At 42.7% G+C, this 19,841-nt stretch overlaps 1 protein-coding gene across 1 annotated transcript in view; it reads left to right on the top strand.

The window, feature by feature from the left end:
• MFSD2B (MFSD2 lysolipid transporter B, sphingolipid) overlaps window positions 1-19,841 on the top strand; it is a 320,963-nt gene that overhangs the window by 73,590 nt on the left and 227,532 nt on the right. Inside the window, exons 2-3 of the mRNA XM_078646768.1 lie at window positions 372-497; window positions 11,573-11,697. Of these exons, the coding sequence (XP_078502894.1) occupies window positions 372-497; window positions 11,573-11,697 (251 nt within the window). The remainder of the gene's footprint in view (window positions 1-371; window positions 498-11,572; window positions 11,698-19,841) is intronic.

Below are 19,841 nucleotides of genomic sequence, written 5' to 3'. Positions count from 1 at the left end.
TGGCTCTAAGTTGTCCAACTTCTTATTAGTAAAATTACAAAGAGGGCACATTCTTTTCTATTTGTACTAACTTTATAGGAATATTCCCACATTATTCCCACTTTAGATGTTTTAGTGCCAATTCTGAAAGGCATTTATGAGTATGTGAAGTTGTGCTGAATTTCGACAAATTAAAATTGCCTATTTCTAAATCACATTAGTTCAAGAAATCAATTAAATTGTATGAGCAAACATATAAATGATTGCTCTGAGTGGCCTCCTTTCTTTGCCATCCTTGCTATTGGTCGATATATATCCTATATCTAAATGCAGTAAATTATGTATCACAATTAATACTGTACTAACAATTTAACGTTTTCATTTTTTTCCAGTCTAAGACGGGAGAAAAGCTTTCAGTCTACAGCAAAATATGTTTCGCTGTCGGAGGATTCCCAAACCAGGTGGCAAGCAGCGCCTCTGCGTTTTTCCTACAGATCTATTTATTAGATATAGCACAGGTCAGTACCATACCATTAAGCTCCCCGGGAGCTTATTTGCATATTGTGCAGCGTCAATTTCACAAAATATTATGAATTTACTCTTTGTATTCATGGATGCCAGTGACTGCCAAATATTAATTATTATGTTTAACATCTTCATTGTTTTTTCCAAAAAGCAATGTATAAATACATTCATCATACCTATTTTTCTCATGATTATTTACTTGTTTTCTTGCATGTTTTAACAAGCATTGGCACAGCCAAACGGTCTTGGCAATGCCTGAATTATTAGCTCTGTCAATGTAGAATGCATACCCGAAGGTGTTTAGACCTCATGCCTCAAAGCGTTCACCAGATACAACCATATCTGAATGGCACCTGTACTGAGGAAATGATCCTAATCCCATTCAGTCCTGTCAAACACCAACAACGTGAGTCATGGCACCAAAGGAGGCAGCTGATTCTCTCAGGAGACTTTACAATGTTACAAAAAATACTATATTCCTAGAAAATACAAATCAATCCGTGTACCTTATTTTTCAAAAATGTTTAGAACAACAAACATTAGATCAGGAGGCTGCAAATACTCTTTCAAGACTGATTTTATATGACCAGGTCCATAGCGCTGCTGCAATTTCACCACAAATGTGGGGTGCCAAACAACCTACGCGTAAATTACATGCAATGGCTAACTGCACACAAAATGTGAACTGGTAGCTTATTTAAATGTTATCCTTAGAAGCCACAGGAAAACAGTCATAATATAAAGCATATACTGCATGGTCAACTAATTCATTGATTCATTGATTAAAGAAGGCAAACATCCCAAACACGGCATGCAGCAAACCATTTCCTTATCCTGACATGATCCTAATGCGTGGCCGTACAGCTGTCAATCTGATTATGGTCTCGTGTTCTACCTTCAGCCTTTCCGGGCGTTTTAGCCGGCAGAGCTCGGTATTCTGAGACTTGGGCCCCCATTAGGATGACGGGCGGACTTTGTCCACCCGCCATCCCATCGGAAAAAGGGACTGCCCGCCATAAGAGTGGGGGTCCCGATGGTGGCATTAGGATGCGCCCGCCACAGTGGCGGGCGCATCCTGTATTTTTACTACTGCGGCGGGCGGTGTTGAAAGTGCCGCCCGCCGCAATGGTAAAAATGCACGTCGTGCATTTCAAAGCACAACATGACAGGCACCGCGCGGTGCCTGCCATGTTGCACTTTGAAATGCGGGAGGAGTACCATAGGTACCCCCCATGTGCACCCTCCCCACCCCCCGGAGTCCCTGGGGGCCCGCAACGGGCCCCCGCAGGGATTCTCCGCATGCCTTTCCGTGGCGGCATTGCTGCTACGGAAAAGCATTCAAATTGGCCCATCATAATATGGCTGGCGGTGTCTCATAGACACCGCCACCATATTATACCTTTTCCGCCCCGGTCGCCTTGCGGCGGACAGTAAGACCGTCCGCCGCGGTATCCCCCGCCATCCTAATATGGTGGGGGGTTTTCAGAGCAAGGATGGCGGGCGGATCGCCCCCGCCAGGCCGGCGGTGGCTACCGCTAGCCTGGCGGGGGCGATCCGCCCGCCATCCTAATGGGCCCCTTGTAGTTTAGAAATTCCCCATCATAAGTGGGGGCTCTTAAGTCTCAGCACCTGAAGTGCGTTTGGCCTAAATTCCAGGATTGGGAGTTGGTATGAGACCTGACATAGGGCAACTCCGTGTGACTGACTGCTCCTCAGCCTTGCATGCCTTGCAGAGGCAGTTCAAGAGGACATGTATGACAAGCACTACAGATTCCAAAAAGTATCTGCTAAGCAGAATCACACACATTTGGCCCCCTCTTACTGGAATCAACGTCCCTTACACCTCCGCGAATGCACTAACTATCTGCAATTCTGCAGGCTTCTTAAAACCGAACTCTTCTGAACCCCCTCGTGACTCTGTAGCTCTCCTGTAGCTCGGAGAAACCCCTTCGTGGGTGATTCGGGAGCTTAACAAGACAAATAAATAGAATAAATAAATTTATCAAATTCGACAGAAATGATAGCTGTGAGCACTGCTGACCAAGCTCCTCTTCAGCCCCACCCACCATCACCATTCACATACCTCCTTTCTACTGCTTTGGTGTTACAGAGCCTCACAATGGAAAGGAACAAAAAAAATGCAGACTTTTGGACAAATATGCCGTATTGTCTTTCTTGAATGTGCAGATGTTTTTCGACCAGTAGAATTTGCATCGGGTCCACTAAAGTCCCTCACTTTAAATGTGTGCAAGTTCCTGTAAACGGGACTGTACTGTAGTGTATTAAACATCGGTTCATGCTAGTGGCGCAGCCGTAAGACACTAAGGGAAAGATCTATAAGGAAGTGCCGCAGAGTGGTAAAGCAAGCCCTTTGGCTGTTCCACACTGCGGCACTTCCGAAGCACAGGAATGCGACATATATACAATAATTTGTCGCATTCCTGCGCTGGCACACAAAGTGCAGCCGTGCACCGCCGCATGCACCCTTGCACCATGGTGCAAGGATGCCTGTGTCGTGGGGAGATTGTTTTTGTGCAGGAAGGGGAACCTTCCTGCACAAAAACAATCACTACAGGCATTTTCCTCTCTCAATGTGTGCTGTAGAATGCAGCACACATTAAAAGAGGAAAAGCCGAGGAGAAATGAAAAAATTTCTCCTCATTGTGCCTCGTAGCATTGACACGCATTTCCAGATTTACGATTCCTCGTAAATCTGAAAATATGTCTCATTCTATGGATGTTACGTGGGAACACCCACAGCACACCCATGAAACGCCCCTTCCATGCAAAGTGCTGCGTGTGAAGGGGCCATAATTACAAGGAGAGGAAAAGTCATGCAGGGTGGCTTTTCCTCTCCTTGTAAATATGGAGAAGTGAAATGCACCTCCAGTAGGTCACAAAAAGTGACGTACTGGTGGTGCGGGGGCTTGTAAATCTGCCTCTAAATTACTCTGCTGTGGTGCAGGGGGCCGTGTTACTACGGTAAAACCACATGTGCACTTCAGTAGTGAGTTTGAGGTATCATGAATGCGGTGGTTGGGGGTTGTGGTGTGGTAGCCAACGACCACTAACTCGAGACCAAGTGCACTGCACATCTGGAGGAAAATAGTGTCATGCAGTGCTGCACTGTAATGGTGGGTGAGTGTTACTGAATGGCCAAGGCTGCACTCCCCGAGATGTACTGTGTTGGTGCTAATTAACTGTAAGGTCAGTGTCCTATAAGGGATTGGTTTGTGGCTTTGCAAGGCCACAGCTGCACGGTAACTATGGGGGGATGTGGCTGTTTCTAATAAATAGTGGTGTCTGAGTTAACACTATTTATACATTTAGTCAAAGTATTTCTAACATTCTCTTGGACCACAAAGCACTCTATAGTGCCTAAAGATGATGTAAAAAACAGCAAAAGAGAAACTATTTTAATTTAATTTGGAAAATATGCCACATAGCGCCTTGAAGCTCGTACTCTCCACCTCCCCATCCTCTTGCTGATGCACCCGTGCTGTTTGCCTCGATTTACCTTTTACTCGGAAGTAAAGGTACACAGAAGCATTCTGAGATCTGTAGTCCAGTGCAGGACTCGGGCTCCCTAGCTAAGGCCCAGGTTTATTACCGGAAATGTCCCTTCAGCTGTACATTGGTGGGCGCTCTGAGGACTGCAGCTCCATCAAAGTTGACGGGTGCCAAGGAAACCTTCCACTCGTTCTAAGAATCCTCCTATGCAGCTTTTGCAAAGATTGCATAATTTGTATAGCTTTGTGCTTCCTTGCTCCAGAGGATGCACATTTCAGTATGAATGAGCTGGACCCCGAACAGAAAGAACTGTAGCAACTCACTGCCCGTGGTTGAAATGTGGAAAAACCAATATTACTGTAAACACATACCAACAACGAAGAGCATTTTATAGTAAAAACAAAAAAAAACCAAGCCGATGAAAACGAAACAAAACTGCCATTTGAAACAATACATACTGTAAGTGAGTATCAAATGAGGATGCCATCCAAAGCGCGATGACAATGAACAACAATCCACAATGAGCCAAACCGAACAAAAACACATAAATAAAGATTAGCGTAAGCATGCATGTAACAGGGGTAGTCTGCATGAGATGAAACCAAGCAACAAAAGGCGGGACAAATACAACTAAGTTACCAGTAAAAAACACACATTTACGAGAGGCACTACAAAAAACAAATAAAAAGTGATGGGCATGCACAAAAAAGCAATGGGTGTGCACTTAGCCAACAACAGTAGATACAGCATGTCTCAGTTCAAGACAGCGCATGCGCGGAGCCTAGAGCCAAGACGAGACCTAAAAAGCAAAAACATGGCATCTGGGCACTTTCAAGCACTTGAGACTCAAATAGGGTGACAATTTTTGCCTGCTGTCACTGGGGTAATTGAATGAGAATCCGGTTGATGTCTTGGGTTTCAGCCATTGGCAGAAAGTTAGAGAGTGTTTTTTTTGACTGGTGATGGGCACAGACCACCTGTAAAAGGTGGTCCTGACACTCTGTGATTGGCTGATTGGTGGGAACTATACAAGACATTACCAGATCCATGGGATGATCCATATTCTAAAAGAATCCTGTATTCATTAGTGGAACTGAGGCAAAACTATATTTGGGTGATTTGGGGTTCCAAGCCCGGAAAGAATCTGTATTGAGACAGAGAAAACGCATGACATCACTGTAAAGGTAAACATTTATGACCCTCAACAGGGCTAAAGAGGACTTGTAGCTTGACAAAAACAGGTAATGTGTTTCTTTGGCTCAAGAGATGAACACACCTCCCAGCAAAGTCAGATATGGGAGGGGATACTTGAGGAGGAGGCGATAACAGTTTTGGTAAATAGCATGGCAAGGTTGACCGACACTTGAACAAAGTGAACTGGTATCTTAAATCAGGTTGCCTGGTCATAAATTCCATACCTGACCAATAGGTGGCCTACACCAGCCAACTAGCATCCCCCTATGCAAGAGAATGTTATTGGGGTTTAAAACGACATTCCTGAGAAATGTAGGGCCAAGTTTACTATTATTTTGCATTAGGGTTTCATCACTTTTGTCATGCAGCCCAGATGCAAAAATAATTTTTGCCATTACTAGGCCACGGAAATCCACTTTGTGTGCCTTTGCATAGTTTAGTAAATACAAAGCAGACACATAGAACAGCATGCTGTTACTTTGCGTCAGGTAGACCGTACGTGGGTGGTGCATAGCGTTCCTATGAAACCACCCATGTCTTCTCATGCAAAGCCAGATTAACAAAGACTTGTAAACCTGGGTTTGTGCCACAATGGTGGGCCTACCCGACAGAGGCGTATATCTTTATTTCTCCTTGCTACCTCTTCTTTCCACGTGTGCTGCATCCTGCTGCACACATGGAAAGAGGAAGATGTCTCTTCGGATTGTTTTTGTGCAGAAAGGTAGCCCTACTAGCACAAAAACAATTCTGCCCTGAAAGCAGGCACTATCGTACCATGTGCATGTTACTACAAGGAATGTCTCCTCCTCAGTAAAATGCTATTCGCTTCCTCTTCAGAATTGCAGCCTGCATTCTTCAGGCAGAATGTAGTGGCTGCAAGATTGACAGTGGGAGAGGAAAAAATGCAGATCCTATGGTGTGGATTTGGAAGGGAAGGGTGTCAGGTTTGCAACATTGGTTTCAGGTGTATATACTTCTCTTATTTCCTTCCATTTGGAGGTATTTGCCCTGAGTGCGGAAGTCCCACACAGTTTTCAGATTGAAAATATAATATGATATCCCCTGTTGCACAATTTTGTTTAATGTTTATTTAGAGTTTGTTTAAGTTGGAGTTAAAGAGGACCCTTATACGTAGAAAAGTTTCCAATGTTATTTGAAAACGTGGAGCTTTTTTCAAATGTTCCCAGTGTACTCATAACTAAGCAATGTTTTTAAACTTGTGGGCTATTCCCCGTGCTGCAATATCCTTTTAGATGTACTCCTGTTATGAGAAAAGCGCTATAAAAAGGTAGAGTATTTTTTTTAGGATGATGTTTTGCCATTAAGCAAGAATTATCAGGTGTGTTCATTTTAAGAGAAACACGAGTTGTTTGAGAAGGCCTAATTTTGTTTTCAGAGTTTGGCCATACCATTTATTTATCTATCTACCATGTTTTGTAGATGCAACAAAACTGATTAGTAGAAATATTATTTAGTCAATATATTTATATTTGAGTAAAGTATATAAGGACTAGTTTTGTTGGTTAATAGAATTTGGAATTGTTTTTATTAATTAACAATATTGACATGGAATGTTTGTTCTGTATGATTGAGTAGAGAAGGGCAAACAAATGTATACAGTATGTCCTTGTACATGATTTTATAACCTGTGCTCGAATGTGGAGTTACAGTTGATACCCTTGAGTGACTCTTGAGGGACTCAAATACATTAGTTTGATACAAATCTGCACTAATATCTGATAGGGGCATGGGTGAAGATTAAGTGATGAACAAACAATATGATAGTGTTTCTCTTTGTCTTGTCTTTAGGTCTTCGAGTCCTTTATAGCCTCCATTTAGATTTCACCTACATGTGTCTGATTCCCAGAGAGATCTGATATCCTCATCACTTTTCCTTTAGTTTTCCTCTATTCTAACCTTTCCCTTTCTCTCGCTACACCCCACACAAAGTTTACAAGAAGTCTTTACTTTCCTTATGGATGAATATTTAATTTGTTCTCTAAAGCAATTCAGTCTAGTTGATCTCAAAGCAGGTCTTTGGAATGAAGTCTATTCTCAAATCCACAATCTACAGATCCTCTATCAACACAATTCCAGTGATATGAAGTTCACAAATCAATACTGATTACATTAAAAATGGTCACAATTTATGTGTCAATCACCACTGAGCCTAGTTCACTATTGTTATTGTTATTGTTAACTTAGTCTTTTATAGCGCCAACTCACCACCAGGTCTCTAGGCGCTTAAAACAAACAGAGCAACAAATACGTGAAAAGATGATCCGAAAATTATGATAAAATTAATTTAACTAGATCTAGTGCCTTCTTGAATAACAGAGTTTTTAGCTGCTTCCTAAACCTCAAAAGATTTGCTTCTTTCCGAAGTGACTCTGGAAGATTTTTCCAAATCTGTGGGACCAGAACCGAAAAGGATCTACCGCCTTTGGTTTTTAACTTATAGCGGGGACATACCAAAAGCTGGGATTCTGCGGACCGTAGAGCTCTTTTGGGAGTATATAACTCCAAGCGTTCTTTGATGTACGCAGGAGCTTGCCCATAGATGGCCTTATGGGCAGTACACAAGCTCTTGAATTCCACCCTCTGTTCGATGGGGAGCCAATGTACTTTGAGTAGAAGGGCAGAGGCATGAGATCTTCTAGGTACCTTGAAGATCAAACGGGCCGTGTCATTCAGGACCACCTGTATTCGGTTAATCAAGAATTTAGGTAGGCCAAGGTAAAGAGCATTCCCGTAATCTAGTCTCGACACAATAGTGGCCGAGACTACCATACGGAGTGCGGAAAAGGAGAGCAGAGGGGCCAGCTTCCGTAGCTGTCGGATCAAGCCAGTACACATTCCTACCACTGATGAAATCTGACTGGTCATAGACAATTAGTTGTCAATCTTAATTCCGAGGCTTTTTACATTATCACTCGGTATCGGTGAGGGACCCAGTTCCTGGGGCCAGTAGAGGTCGCTCCACGGCGAGACTAAAGTAGAGATCACTAGTACCTCAGTTTTTTCCGGGTTTATTTTCAACAGATTGGCCGTCATCCAGCCAACCGTAGGTCTGAGTATGTTCTGGGCGCTAGTTTGTGCAAGGATTGTATTATCAATACTCAGCAATAGCTGGGTGTCGTCCGCGTAGTTAAATACACGGCAACCCATTTTAACCAGTGATTCAATCAATGGCTGAAGGTACAAATTAAAAAGGAGTGGGGATAGTGCAGAGCCCTGCGGGACTCCGCACTCCAGAAAGCCCACTCTGGAAGTAACATCCCCCAGTTGTATCCTCTGGGTCCTACCCGTCAAGAAGGATTGGAGCCATTGATGGACTTGACCCCTTATCCCGAACGTACCCAATCTGTCCAATAGCAGGGAGTGGCTGACAGTATCGAACGCCGCTGATAGATCTAAAAGTATCAGGGCACTCGGTTTCTTCCTGTCAGCCATTCCTCTTAGCTCATCCAGCACCGAGAGCATCACCAACTCGGTGCTGTGATGTGCCCGAAATCCCGCCTGCCGCTCCTGGAGGAGATGATGAGACTCCAGGAAAGAGGAAAGGGATTTCAACACATGTTGCTCTAAAATTTTGGACAGAAAGGGCAGCTGGGAGATCGGCCTATAGTTCTTTAAATTAGCCGGATTGGCTCCAGGTTTCTTTAACAGGGGCCTCACCCGTGCTTCCTTGAGGCTTGATGGTAGTTGGCCAGTCTCCATTGAGTTGTTAAGAATGGAGATAATGTGATTTTCCAGAATGGGGCGTGCTAAACGAAATACCTTAGGGGGACATGGATCTGCTGGGGAGCCTGATTTAATATTATTCATGATCTGTTCAAGACTTAGCGAGTCTAATACAGGAAGTTTAGAAATATATACTTCAGGGGAGGATTGAGCCTCCTGTGACGGGCAGGGGCCCTTCAGAGTACTGCTCTTGATTTCAGAAAGGATGGTATCCACCTTCTCAAGAAAGAAACTTTGAAAACTATCGGCAGTAATTGTTGTTTCCGATGTTTCTGATTTTTTACTTAGCTCAGTTAGGATTTTAAAAGTTTCCTTCTGCACATTATCTGCTTGATTTATACGGTTTTCTTAGAAATCTGCTTTTGTTGTGATGATCAATTTCTTATATAGCTTAAGTGCATTTCTATAGTGTTCCCTATCTATCCCATCCTTAGTTCTCCTCCATGTTCTTTCTGAGCACCGGAGTTTCTTTTTATGGTCCCTCAAGAGCAGGGTAAACCATGGGGCACCTTTTTCTATTCCTTTTACCTTTTGTAATTTCTCCGGCGCTATCTGGTCAATAACTTGACTCAGATTCTGCATAAGATCTTTATAGTCCTGATCCAGGTCTCCTTTTGAAACTGGTGTTAGGATCCGGTCTGGAAGCCTACCGGTCAAAGCTTGTAAGTCAACTTTAGTCCACTGCCGGACTTTTTTAAATGTTAGGGGTTTTTGAGAGCCGTAACTTTCAACTGGAATCTCACAGTTCACCAAATAATGGTCTGACCAAATACAGGGTGTAATGTCCACAAGGCTTACCCTTGGGTCTGATGTCCAGATGAGATCTAGAGTATGCCCCTTAATATGGGTAGGGGCATCCACCAACTGTCTAATCCCCAGAGAGGACATGGTAATTTCTAGATGTCTGGATAACAGGTCTTTATCAGCTTTATCCCAGTGCAGGTTAAAATCTCCTGTCACCACAATTTTTTGATATCTGGTACCTAAATCAGACATAATTGGGGCAAACAAATCATTAAAGACTGACGTGGAACTTGGGGGACGATACACAGTTAAGATCACTAAACATGCATTGTTCAGCATGATCTTTACTCCCAATATATCAGCTAGTTCTATAGTTTCAGCAATTATTTTGACGGCTTTTAATTTTTTTTTAAACAAAATTGCTACTCCCCCGCCTCGAGCATTTTCAGCACGGTTGTGCCATACCACGTCATAGTTGCTAGGAAGGGCAGCTATGATATCTGGCAGGGAATTATCTCCCAGCCAAGTCTCCGTGAGTGTTAAAATGTCAATGACATCATCTTGGAGAAGGGAAAAAACCTCAAGGTGGTGTTTCTGAAGGGACCTAGTGTTTAAACAGGTAAATTTCAGAGGAGGTGGAACTGATTCAGATGGACCCTTGTCAGGTAGAAGAATATTTAGATCATTTAATCTAGTCACAATAGTGGGATCCAAGAACTGCCTGCCCATATCCATGTCACGCAAATCCTTGGAAGTAAAGACCTGTCGTCGGCCAGAATGCCTGGCCCCTTGCCCCGTCCTGTCGCGGACGGGCGCAGACGGGCAGGACTCTGGCACGACTCCGGCGCAGATCCGGCGCGTCCGCAGTACTCGTCCGCTGCGCGGAGTCATGACCGTTCTTTTTATAGCGCTGCTAGAGCGCGTGATCCGCCTGGCCCACACCCAATATGGCCGCCAAGCTCAGGATCCCAGCCCTCGGCGTCGATGCTCGGCCGAGGGCGGTCCGGAGGTAGGGGAGGGGGAAAGGAGCACAAAGCGCTTAGGAGCGCTAAGGGAGTCTCTAATCTCTAGCGCTTCTTAATCAAGCGCAGTCAAACACACGAGTAAAATTACAGGGGAAATAATTAAAATGCTTTTTAGTCAAGCGCAGTCAAACACACGAGTAAAATTACAAAGGAAATGATTCAAATGTGCCAAAGTAAAGACAGAGACCTCCCGGCTTCCGCCTCAGGAGGGAAAGGTTGCTTCTGATAGTTAGCCTATGAAGGCTGTTGCTTTAAGCAGACACACCGAGGATTAATGAGAGAGTTGTGACAAATCAATTTTCTTCCCTTGAATTAATAGCATTGGTTAATGCAGTGTTGTTCCTCTGCTTAGGCTGCATAGACGGTCACCCATGGGGACACCAGATAGAAGGGCATCACTGGAGAAACCAATGAAATAAGGTGGAGCTACATGAATGCCAATGAAAGAGGGTTGCCGGGTTATAAAAACATGTATCTTGTCTAAGGCATCAATAAGACCTTATCCTGGGTTTCAGCTTATGATATTGTCAAAGTCTTTATCCAAATACCCAGAATGAATATATTGAAGGGGCCTTTTGGTGATATCCCTAAGCGATGCAGGACAGGCAAAGTTTGTGAAACTGTTGTAATGCTAAAGGTACCTAAAGACATGTCCTGTAATGTTACAAATAAAAAGGAAGGATCTGTCACATAAATAAAAGGATAATTTAGAAGCCTTTCTTGAATGGTCTGAAAAGAGATATTTTGAAACGTTGATGCATCATGTTTGCTCCACTGTATTATGTTGGTTGAGTGTTTTTTTTGTTTTTTTTTACCTTGATTAAAAGCAGTTTGTTATGTTTACCTTTCAGATTTCACCCTTTGAAACCTCTCTGGTGATGTCAATTGGGAAAACATGGGGTGGAATTACAGATCCTGTGGTTGGGTACCTTATAAACAAGGGTAAATGGACACGAATTGGTCGCCTTATGCCATGGTAAGTTCAATGCCAAATGTTATTCTGCTAAATGTAAATCATCTTTTCTTTTCCATGATTCGGAGTCCATAAACACAAAATTGTTCATATGGCTTAGTGACTTTGAAGTTGGTCTGCACCAGAGGCGTCTCCTTCGCTAAGGCAGAGGAACGTCACCCCACTGCTTCAACTGCAAACTGAATGCACAAAATAAAATGATAACGTTCCTTTATTATAATTTTGGTTTTTGTATTCAGCTCGCAGTTGTTCCGTTATTATCATTTAGTTTTTTGTATTCAGCTTGCAGTTGAAGCCAGGGAAGGTTAGGGCAGGCGGGGCTGGACTCCCCACGTCACCGGGAGGTGTAGTGGTGGCTGCACCTTAAGTGCGCATGACAGTTTGGCCGGCAGTTTCGGGCCGGCCAAACTGTCATGCGCACTTTGCATGTTCTCCACAGCCTGGTTAGAGAATATGCCCAGCCTCCCAGTTCCTGTCTGAGCACTGAACCACGGCCCTCAGACCAATCACAACCCTGCTGTAAGGCAGCATCATGATTGGCCAGGGGATTCCAGGAGGCTGTGTGCTTCCTGGTGCAGATAGGAGGACAGAGAAAATGTGGCGACCGGCAGAACTAAGGTAAGTGCTTTTAAAATATTTTTTTATTACCCCCCTTCCTTGACCTACCACCCTCTTCGGTAGCAGCCGCTACTGGTCTGCACAATGCATCATCATCTTTGTGAGAGAAATAAGAAAGCACATTTAAATAAAAAAATTAGATTTTCTTTTTGATTCCTTGTAGTTCATAGCAAGCTGGGCTCCTAGATTGTCGCAGTAAGGATCAGTAAGGTTGGGGAAGTCATTTGCATGTGAACAACTGATTTAGAGCCTCATTTAGAGTTAGGCAGGCAGGACACTCTGTCAAAACGTGGCAAATGTGCTTTCCATTGTTTTTAGAGTGCTGTCGATAATAACATACTTGTAATCTGATAGACAAGACATCTACCATGTTTTTGATGTCAGCCAAACTCTCAATAAGGCCCTAGAACATACTAGCATTTCATAGTGGTATTACATAGAAATACTGTTGAGAAATCACAACATTTGCAGCATTTGAGTAACACAACTGGAAGCATCTGGGGCAGCTCTTTTTCTACCCCCTTGCTTTGCGTGCAGTTTTCAATCATGATGGATTAAACTTTGCTAGTGAACATGAGTCAATTTAACAGATTTTGGAACAAATCATCCTTGTGTACCTATAGGGTTATGAAGGATATTGCGGGCAGCCTGGAAAAGAAAATATACACCAGAACGTCCGTCCTAAATATGGCGGACGATCTGAGGTATTTAGACTAATGGCCTGATGTACGTGGGGCCATCAGTCTAATGTTTCCATGGATGGAGCAAGTGACTAAATCTAGAAAGTGAAATTTCAGTTAGGGGGACAGGGTGCTCCACCACATTATGGTGCACTTCGCTGTCTGTCAGACTCTAAAGAACCCCCTTAAAATGCAATGAACACCTGCATATGAAATTCCTGGGCTCAAGGTTATGTATTACTTACCTGATATTGAATAATCTGTTAGGAAAAGATAGTAAATTGCAGCCAATCTAATACACAGCTGTGGTTAACCAGAAAGTGTTATGATGCACATTATTTGTTCATGCCCTAAGCCAGTGGTTCTTCACCTGTGGTCCAAGGACCCATGGAGGTCCACAAAACCTACTCAGGAAGTCCGTGTACGGTTTACAGAATTAAATAATATTACAATTAAGACATTACAAATAATAAAGCGTATACAAATGAAGAAGCACATTTTAAAACTTTTCCTATTTTTCATTGTGAAATGAACAAAATATTTAAATATTCCAGGATTTGTATGGCATATACTTGTTTTTATATTTTTGTATATTGTTATGAGGTTCCGATCATAGAAATTGCTTGGGCTAGGGTCCTCGTCTTCCAATAATGACTCAGTGGTGGTCCTTAAATTCCAATAATGACTTAGTGGGGGTCCACAGTAGTCCAAAGATTTAGAACCGCTGCACTAAGCTATATACTTTCTGCCACTCAGTATGATGCACTGTGAATAGGAGGAAATATGATATTAATGATTCCTCAAATACAAAACTCAATAGAATTAACTTTCCATGAAATGAGATAGATAGACAACATTTCTGTGGTTGCGAAATTGTTGCACACTTAGAAAATGGAAATCATATATATGACACACCTGTGTGCAGAATGGCTAGTCTCCTTAATGACCCTGACTAACATGAAATAAGGATCTATAACTAACAAAATGACCAGTTGCTTATGTTTAACAACACCTGGGACCTGTTTCCTTCAAAATATAAGAGCTGTATGACACTGGCATAAAACAACTGGCAAAACACAGAGTCACAGGTAAACAACCTGAACATAGTATAAATCAAGTTACCTACAGAGTCAGACATGGCTGACATTGCCATAGTCAGAGAGATGAGCCTTCTAACAAAAGAATATGGGTTCATGAATCAATCAATCAGGTTAATTGTAAAGGGCGAGTACTTACCCATTAGGGTTTCAAGGTGCTGATGGGAGGGGAGGTGGTCTGCGGTTCAGTTCGAGAGCCAGGTCTTGAGGTCCTTCCTGAATTGAGGCAGTGACAGTGATTGCCTGAGGTGTAGAGGCAAGGAGTTCCAGGTCTTCTCAGTGAGGTAGGAGAAAGATTTTCGTCCAGCCGTGGTCTTGCGTATATGTGGGTTCGTGTCCAGGGCCAGTTGGGTAGTGCGGAGATGTCTGGTGGGTGTGTAGAAGGAGAGGTGGTGGTTGAGGTATGCAGGTCCGGCGTTCTGGAATCAAAGCTAAAACTTAAGCATATTTACCTGATAATGCCTAGAATAAGAACTATGTGACACTAGCCAGAGGACTAAATCAAATTGTATGCTTGGACTAGCTGGTGATTTATTGACAAGCATCAAAGGAGCAAAGTATAACTCCTGCTGGACAATCAAACAATCACGAAAAACTGACACTTTGAGCAAACTCTGCTACTTATTGAATTGCAAGATTTGCGACCAGTAGATGCATTCGTAAATCTGGCTCCTATGCCTTTGAAACAACACTTGAAGATGTGCAATGTTAAGCTTATACCCACACAATCACAAGCATTCAAACACACAGGTTATATTCAAACATACAAATATGTTCATACTCCCAGCAAAAACTGCTAAACATATGAAAGACATACACAAGCAGAAACACACACGCAGTCACTGATGTCGCTGTATTACACATTTGAGCGTTTATCTTATGCCAATTATAGATAGACTCACTGCCATGCTTCTCTTACAACATGTGGGAACTCCCTTTAATACAGGTGTGATAATACGTTTGAATAAAATCTTTGATGGACTTGATCAAAAATTAGGCGAGCTGGCAAGTATCAAGCCATGACGTGCTCATCAATGTCAGTAGGCGCTCATTTGGTGACCCCTTTGACCATCTTCATTTGACCATACACATTTCAGTTAAAAGCATGCAACCTTCAGTGCTGCATCTTCAAACCAGAATCAAGTACGTACTGCGTTGACAGGACTAAACTACTTTAAAAAGCATCTAACATGGACCATATTATGTGTAACACCGTGAACTACTCTTTTTATTTTAGCTAACAACAGTTTGCCTGCTGCAACAGTAGGACTGTACTGATTCCTTTAAAGTCCCACAATGCACCGGGCCGTTGACTGAAAAGCAGGATTAGGTGAAGGTGTCACTTGTAATAAGGGTATCACTTGGCTGCTGTGACTGTTGTCTTATGCACAGGCAGTGGCCAGAAGAAAACAATTCCTTTATCACTAACCCCTACCAAGATTAGGAATTTCAGAATGCTCCATTGTTTCATGATGTATGTTTCCGTTTTGAGGCCTATTGGGACATCATTAGCTGTGTGGCTCCTTTAAAAGTTCAATATTCGCCATCAAGGGACAACACTGCAACATTCACAACAAAGTCAAGTCCAAGTGTGGATATGTTTCTTTTCAACAGTATCTATGTTTTAACTGCAACTGATATGTTTTTGCCCTTTTTAGGTCTGACGTTAGCCACATCCTTTTAATTTTACTAAAATTATATGTATAATAGACTTACCAATAAGAGCTTTTAGCCAACCCTCTTCATCCAGTGTTCTGTTATTGCTCATTTATATTTTACTTCCACCCAGTACATCACACAGTGGGCAGTAGGTCAGCCTACTTCAACCATTGGATAAAGTCACTGTGATTGACAACATTCTGCCCTTTCATAAGAACATCTTCACACAAAGTAGTTCCCTTGAGTTCCATGGAATGCTATGGCAATGTGTGCTTTCTGAGAGCAAAAATTATTTCTCTTTTAGCCAATGTTTTGATGTTTTGTGATTGATGAAAGGCCAACAGCTTCCTCAACAATAATGTTTCGCAAAAACCATAAAAAAACAAAACAAGGTTGTCAGAGCCAAAAGGCTGTCAGCCAATGCCAGACCGACTGTCTTTGCCAATTCTTGTTCTATAATGTGAATTACATTTCTATATGTATCAAAAACAGTATTAGGAAATATCTTTATTCTTTTATACTCGTTGCTTTGTGACATCAGGAAGGTGTTTCACACATTCAATTAAGATACTGCTTCAGTATATGAATGAATCTTGATTCCTCAAATTATCATAAAAGCAGTATGTTTCAATGGTCACACGTGACATAGTTGTCACAGACCTATAGTTCTAGCAGCTGTGCTCTTTTCTCTCTCTTGCACATGGCTGAACCCCAGTTATAACTGGATACTACAAGGGTATCTGAACGATGAAAGGAGATGCTAAAAGTCTCACATGCAGCACCAAGAATAGGGAAAACGAAAGCTCTAGTTCTATCTCTTTTTAGGTGGAAAGTTATTTTGTGGCATTCTCTTAGATTTTTGAGTGGGTAGCAGCATCACTTGGTTGTTTCAGTTCTGCAATATCACTGAGGCTGTCAAACTTACAGACTCTATCAATATTTATACTTCCAATAAACTTTTAAAGTGGCACTTGTCAGGGAGCTACTTTGAGGCAACACAGTTTCCCACCCTCGTGCACATGTTCACCGCCCAGATTATCCTACCCTTTCACGTTCAACTTCCCCCTCACTCAACCCCAACATTGACTGGCTCATCCATCCACACAGACCCTTACAAACACACATAAACTTGCTCACCAGTTGACACACACCGCTACTGTTAGAATTCGGGTTTTTGGTTGGCAGAGGTATGCACACTGTCCAAGCAGGAACCACAATCCTAGTCAGGATAAGTCACAGCCACACCCTAAATGAACCTGTGCTCAACCCTTGGTAGTTTGGTGCAGAGAAGTCAGGCTTAACTTAAGAGGCAAACAGTAAAACAGTGAAAACACCACACAAAAAATGCCACACCTGGTTAGAACAATAGAGCTGTATTTAACCCCTTCCAGGCTGATGACGAGCTCAGCTCGTCATCAGCGTAACCTGCCGTGCGCTGATGACGAGCTGAGCTCGTCATGTAACGCAGTAATTTTAAAATTGCCGCGTACAGCGGGAAAAGCCGCCGCAGCGATACGGTTAATGACCAAAACAAGACCAAAACAACAAACACTCAATAAGTACAAACAGAGTTATACATTTTCAAAGAATAAACTGAAATGTAGTGCTTAAAAGCATGAAGCGCCAACTGGAGCTATCGGGTCACGCTAGACCGGGTCAAATCCAATAGTGCAGCTGCCTGCGAAGGAGCGCAGGTCAGATACAGGGACCAACCTTTTCCCGTTGCAAAGTACCTTGTTTGCATTGAAGGCGATGTGAGGAGCAGAGGAGGCAATGCGAGGAGCAGAGGAGATGATGCGTTGTCATCGATCCTTAAGATGAAAGCGATGCGTCGGCTCCAAGCCACACAAAGTCCGAGATGCGTAGGAGATGGAGGCGATGTGCCGCACCATTGGCAATGCGATGCACCCAAACCTCAGAGCAGAGGCGATTTGTCGCGTCGATGGAGATGCGCCAACAGCCCTTTTTATGGGGACAGGACACAGCATATTCAGGTGTGAGTGTGAAGCTGTGCCCAGCTCCTCCCTTCCAGCCTGCCCAGGAAGGCCCATCAGTCACACCTAAGCTTCCTTTGTGTGTGGCTGACTAGAGTGAATGCCCAAGGCCCAGTTGTCACCCGCCCCAGACGTGTATTAGAGACAGGCTGCAGGCACATAGGGCTAAGAGCAGAAAAAAGGCATCTTTCCAAAAATTTGATTTTTAAAACTGTAATGATAAATTCAATTTTACCATTAAAGGGGATTTAGCATTATAATTCCACGGGTACTAAACATGACAGCTTTGCCTCCTTCCAATTGGGAAATACACTTATTAGCTGTAACCAGGATTGTTAACCTATTGGAGGCGTAGGCCTCATAGTAGTGAAAAACGAATTTGGTAGTGTTTCACTACCAGGACATGTAAAACTTGAAAGTACATGACCTGCATTTTTATTACACAGTATCCTGCCCTATGGGATATCTAGGGCCTACCTTAGGGGTGACTTATAAGTAATGAAAGGAAAGTTTAAGGCTTCACAAGGGGTTTTAAATTCCAAGTCAACATGGGCGTGTGAACTGCACACACAGGTTCTACAGTTCCAGGCCTGAGACATGTTTTACAGGGCTACTTATGTAGGTGGCACAATCAGTGCCGCAGGCCCACTTGTAGCTTTTACAGGCCCTGGGCACCTGTAGTACAGTTTATAGGGATTTATATGTAATTTATATATGCCAATTGTGGATTATTAAATAAAACCATCTGTAGTGAGAGAGCATATGCACTTTAGCACTGGTTAGTAGTGGTAAAGTGCCCAGAGTCCTGGAACCAACAAAATAAGAGCATCAAAATTGGAGGCAAGTGGGCAAAGGTTTGGAGGAAGACCACGCTAATGCTGACAGGTCTAACATCCACTAATAAAAAAGAGCAGTCTCTTGGCTTTGTCAGTGTTTGTTTGTACTTGACTACCTTTCGTTTTTGCTTTTACTTTGCCATGGCATTACCTGATGTATGTGATTCTGAGACACATGCACCATGACTCTATATTGTGTAGTTTATTTGATTGGCCCTGTTTTACTGCATGTGATCATGTTCACCTCTCACCAGAGGGCAGGGGTTGTGAGTTCAGGCAGAGAGGTCTCTGGAATTGGCAGTTTTCATGAGGCAGCTCCTCCTCCTAAACACAGGCACATCATTGCCTTTATTTCATGGAGAAGAGTAGAACTGCACAGAAAGACTGATCATTGTTTCTCTAAAGCAGCCACATTTCTCTGTCCTGCCTTGTTTTTTTTACAGTTTGAACTTGCCCATGAATCAGTTTGCACATAAGCGATTACTTATATCCGTGGGGTCCCTGGGGTTACAAGAGCATCTTTTTTATATGATTTATTTTAGGATCTACTGTTTGTGTTGTAAATTTAGCACTCAGTAGATTACATTGAGGTTGAATGGACTCTGCTCAGAACAAAGGACTGTCCAGAATTAACCAGTGTGAAACCAGGGTCACGCGCAAAGAGAAATACTTTTTCCAAAACATGTTGGAAACAATGCAGTTTGATACAACTTACTTCCCTTTAATTTTACCTACAATTTGCAATTTCTTACTAATGATTTACCGACTTCATGTCTGCATTGCACTTTTTGAAGAATTATGATTTCATAGGAATTTGTTTCATGTTTTTTTTATTGTATATGGTATCAATGCAGGTGAAAAGTCCTTTATCACATACGATACATCGCATGGCAAAAATATTGCATCCACTATATCAGCAAGGTCTGTAGATGTGAAGTTAAGAACAGGACATCTATACTTCCATATATTTATGTATCCTGACAGTATATCGGTAGGCAATGCAGTGGATGCAATATTTTTGTAGGTCAATATTTTGAATACCATATAGTGACATAGAACCACCAATTTGCTTCCTTTTGGACACTATGGAGCACCTGGCACTCAAATAAGTTATTTGGTTTTGATTTTCCTTGGATAGAGTATATACTGTATATGTATGTCTTGGGTAGTATTCTGGAAAACGCCAGTGCTTAATTTGAGCCAGTGGGGGCCACTGGCACTCATTTTGGGGATCAGCACTTATTTTCCCTCACCAGACATTGA

Source organism: Lissotriton helveticus, chromosome 6 (genome assembly GCF_964261635.1).
Source record: "Lissotriton helveticus chromosome 6, aLisHel1.1, whole genome shotgun sequence".
Lineage (NCBI taxonomy): Eukaryota > Metazoa > Chordata > Amphibia > Caudata > Salamandridae > Lissotriton > Lissotriton helveticus.
The sequence above is the reverse complement of the archived record's forward strand: the minus strand, read 5'-3'. Positions and strand labels throughout refer to the sequence as shown.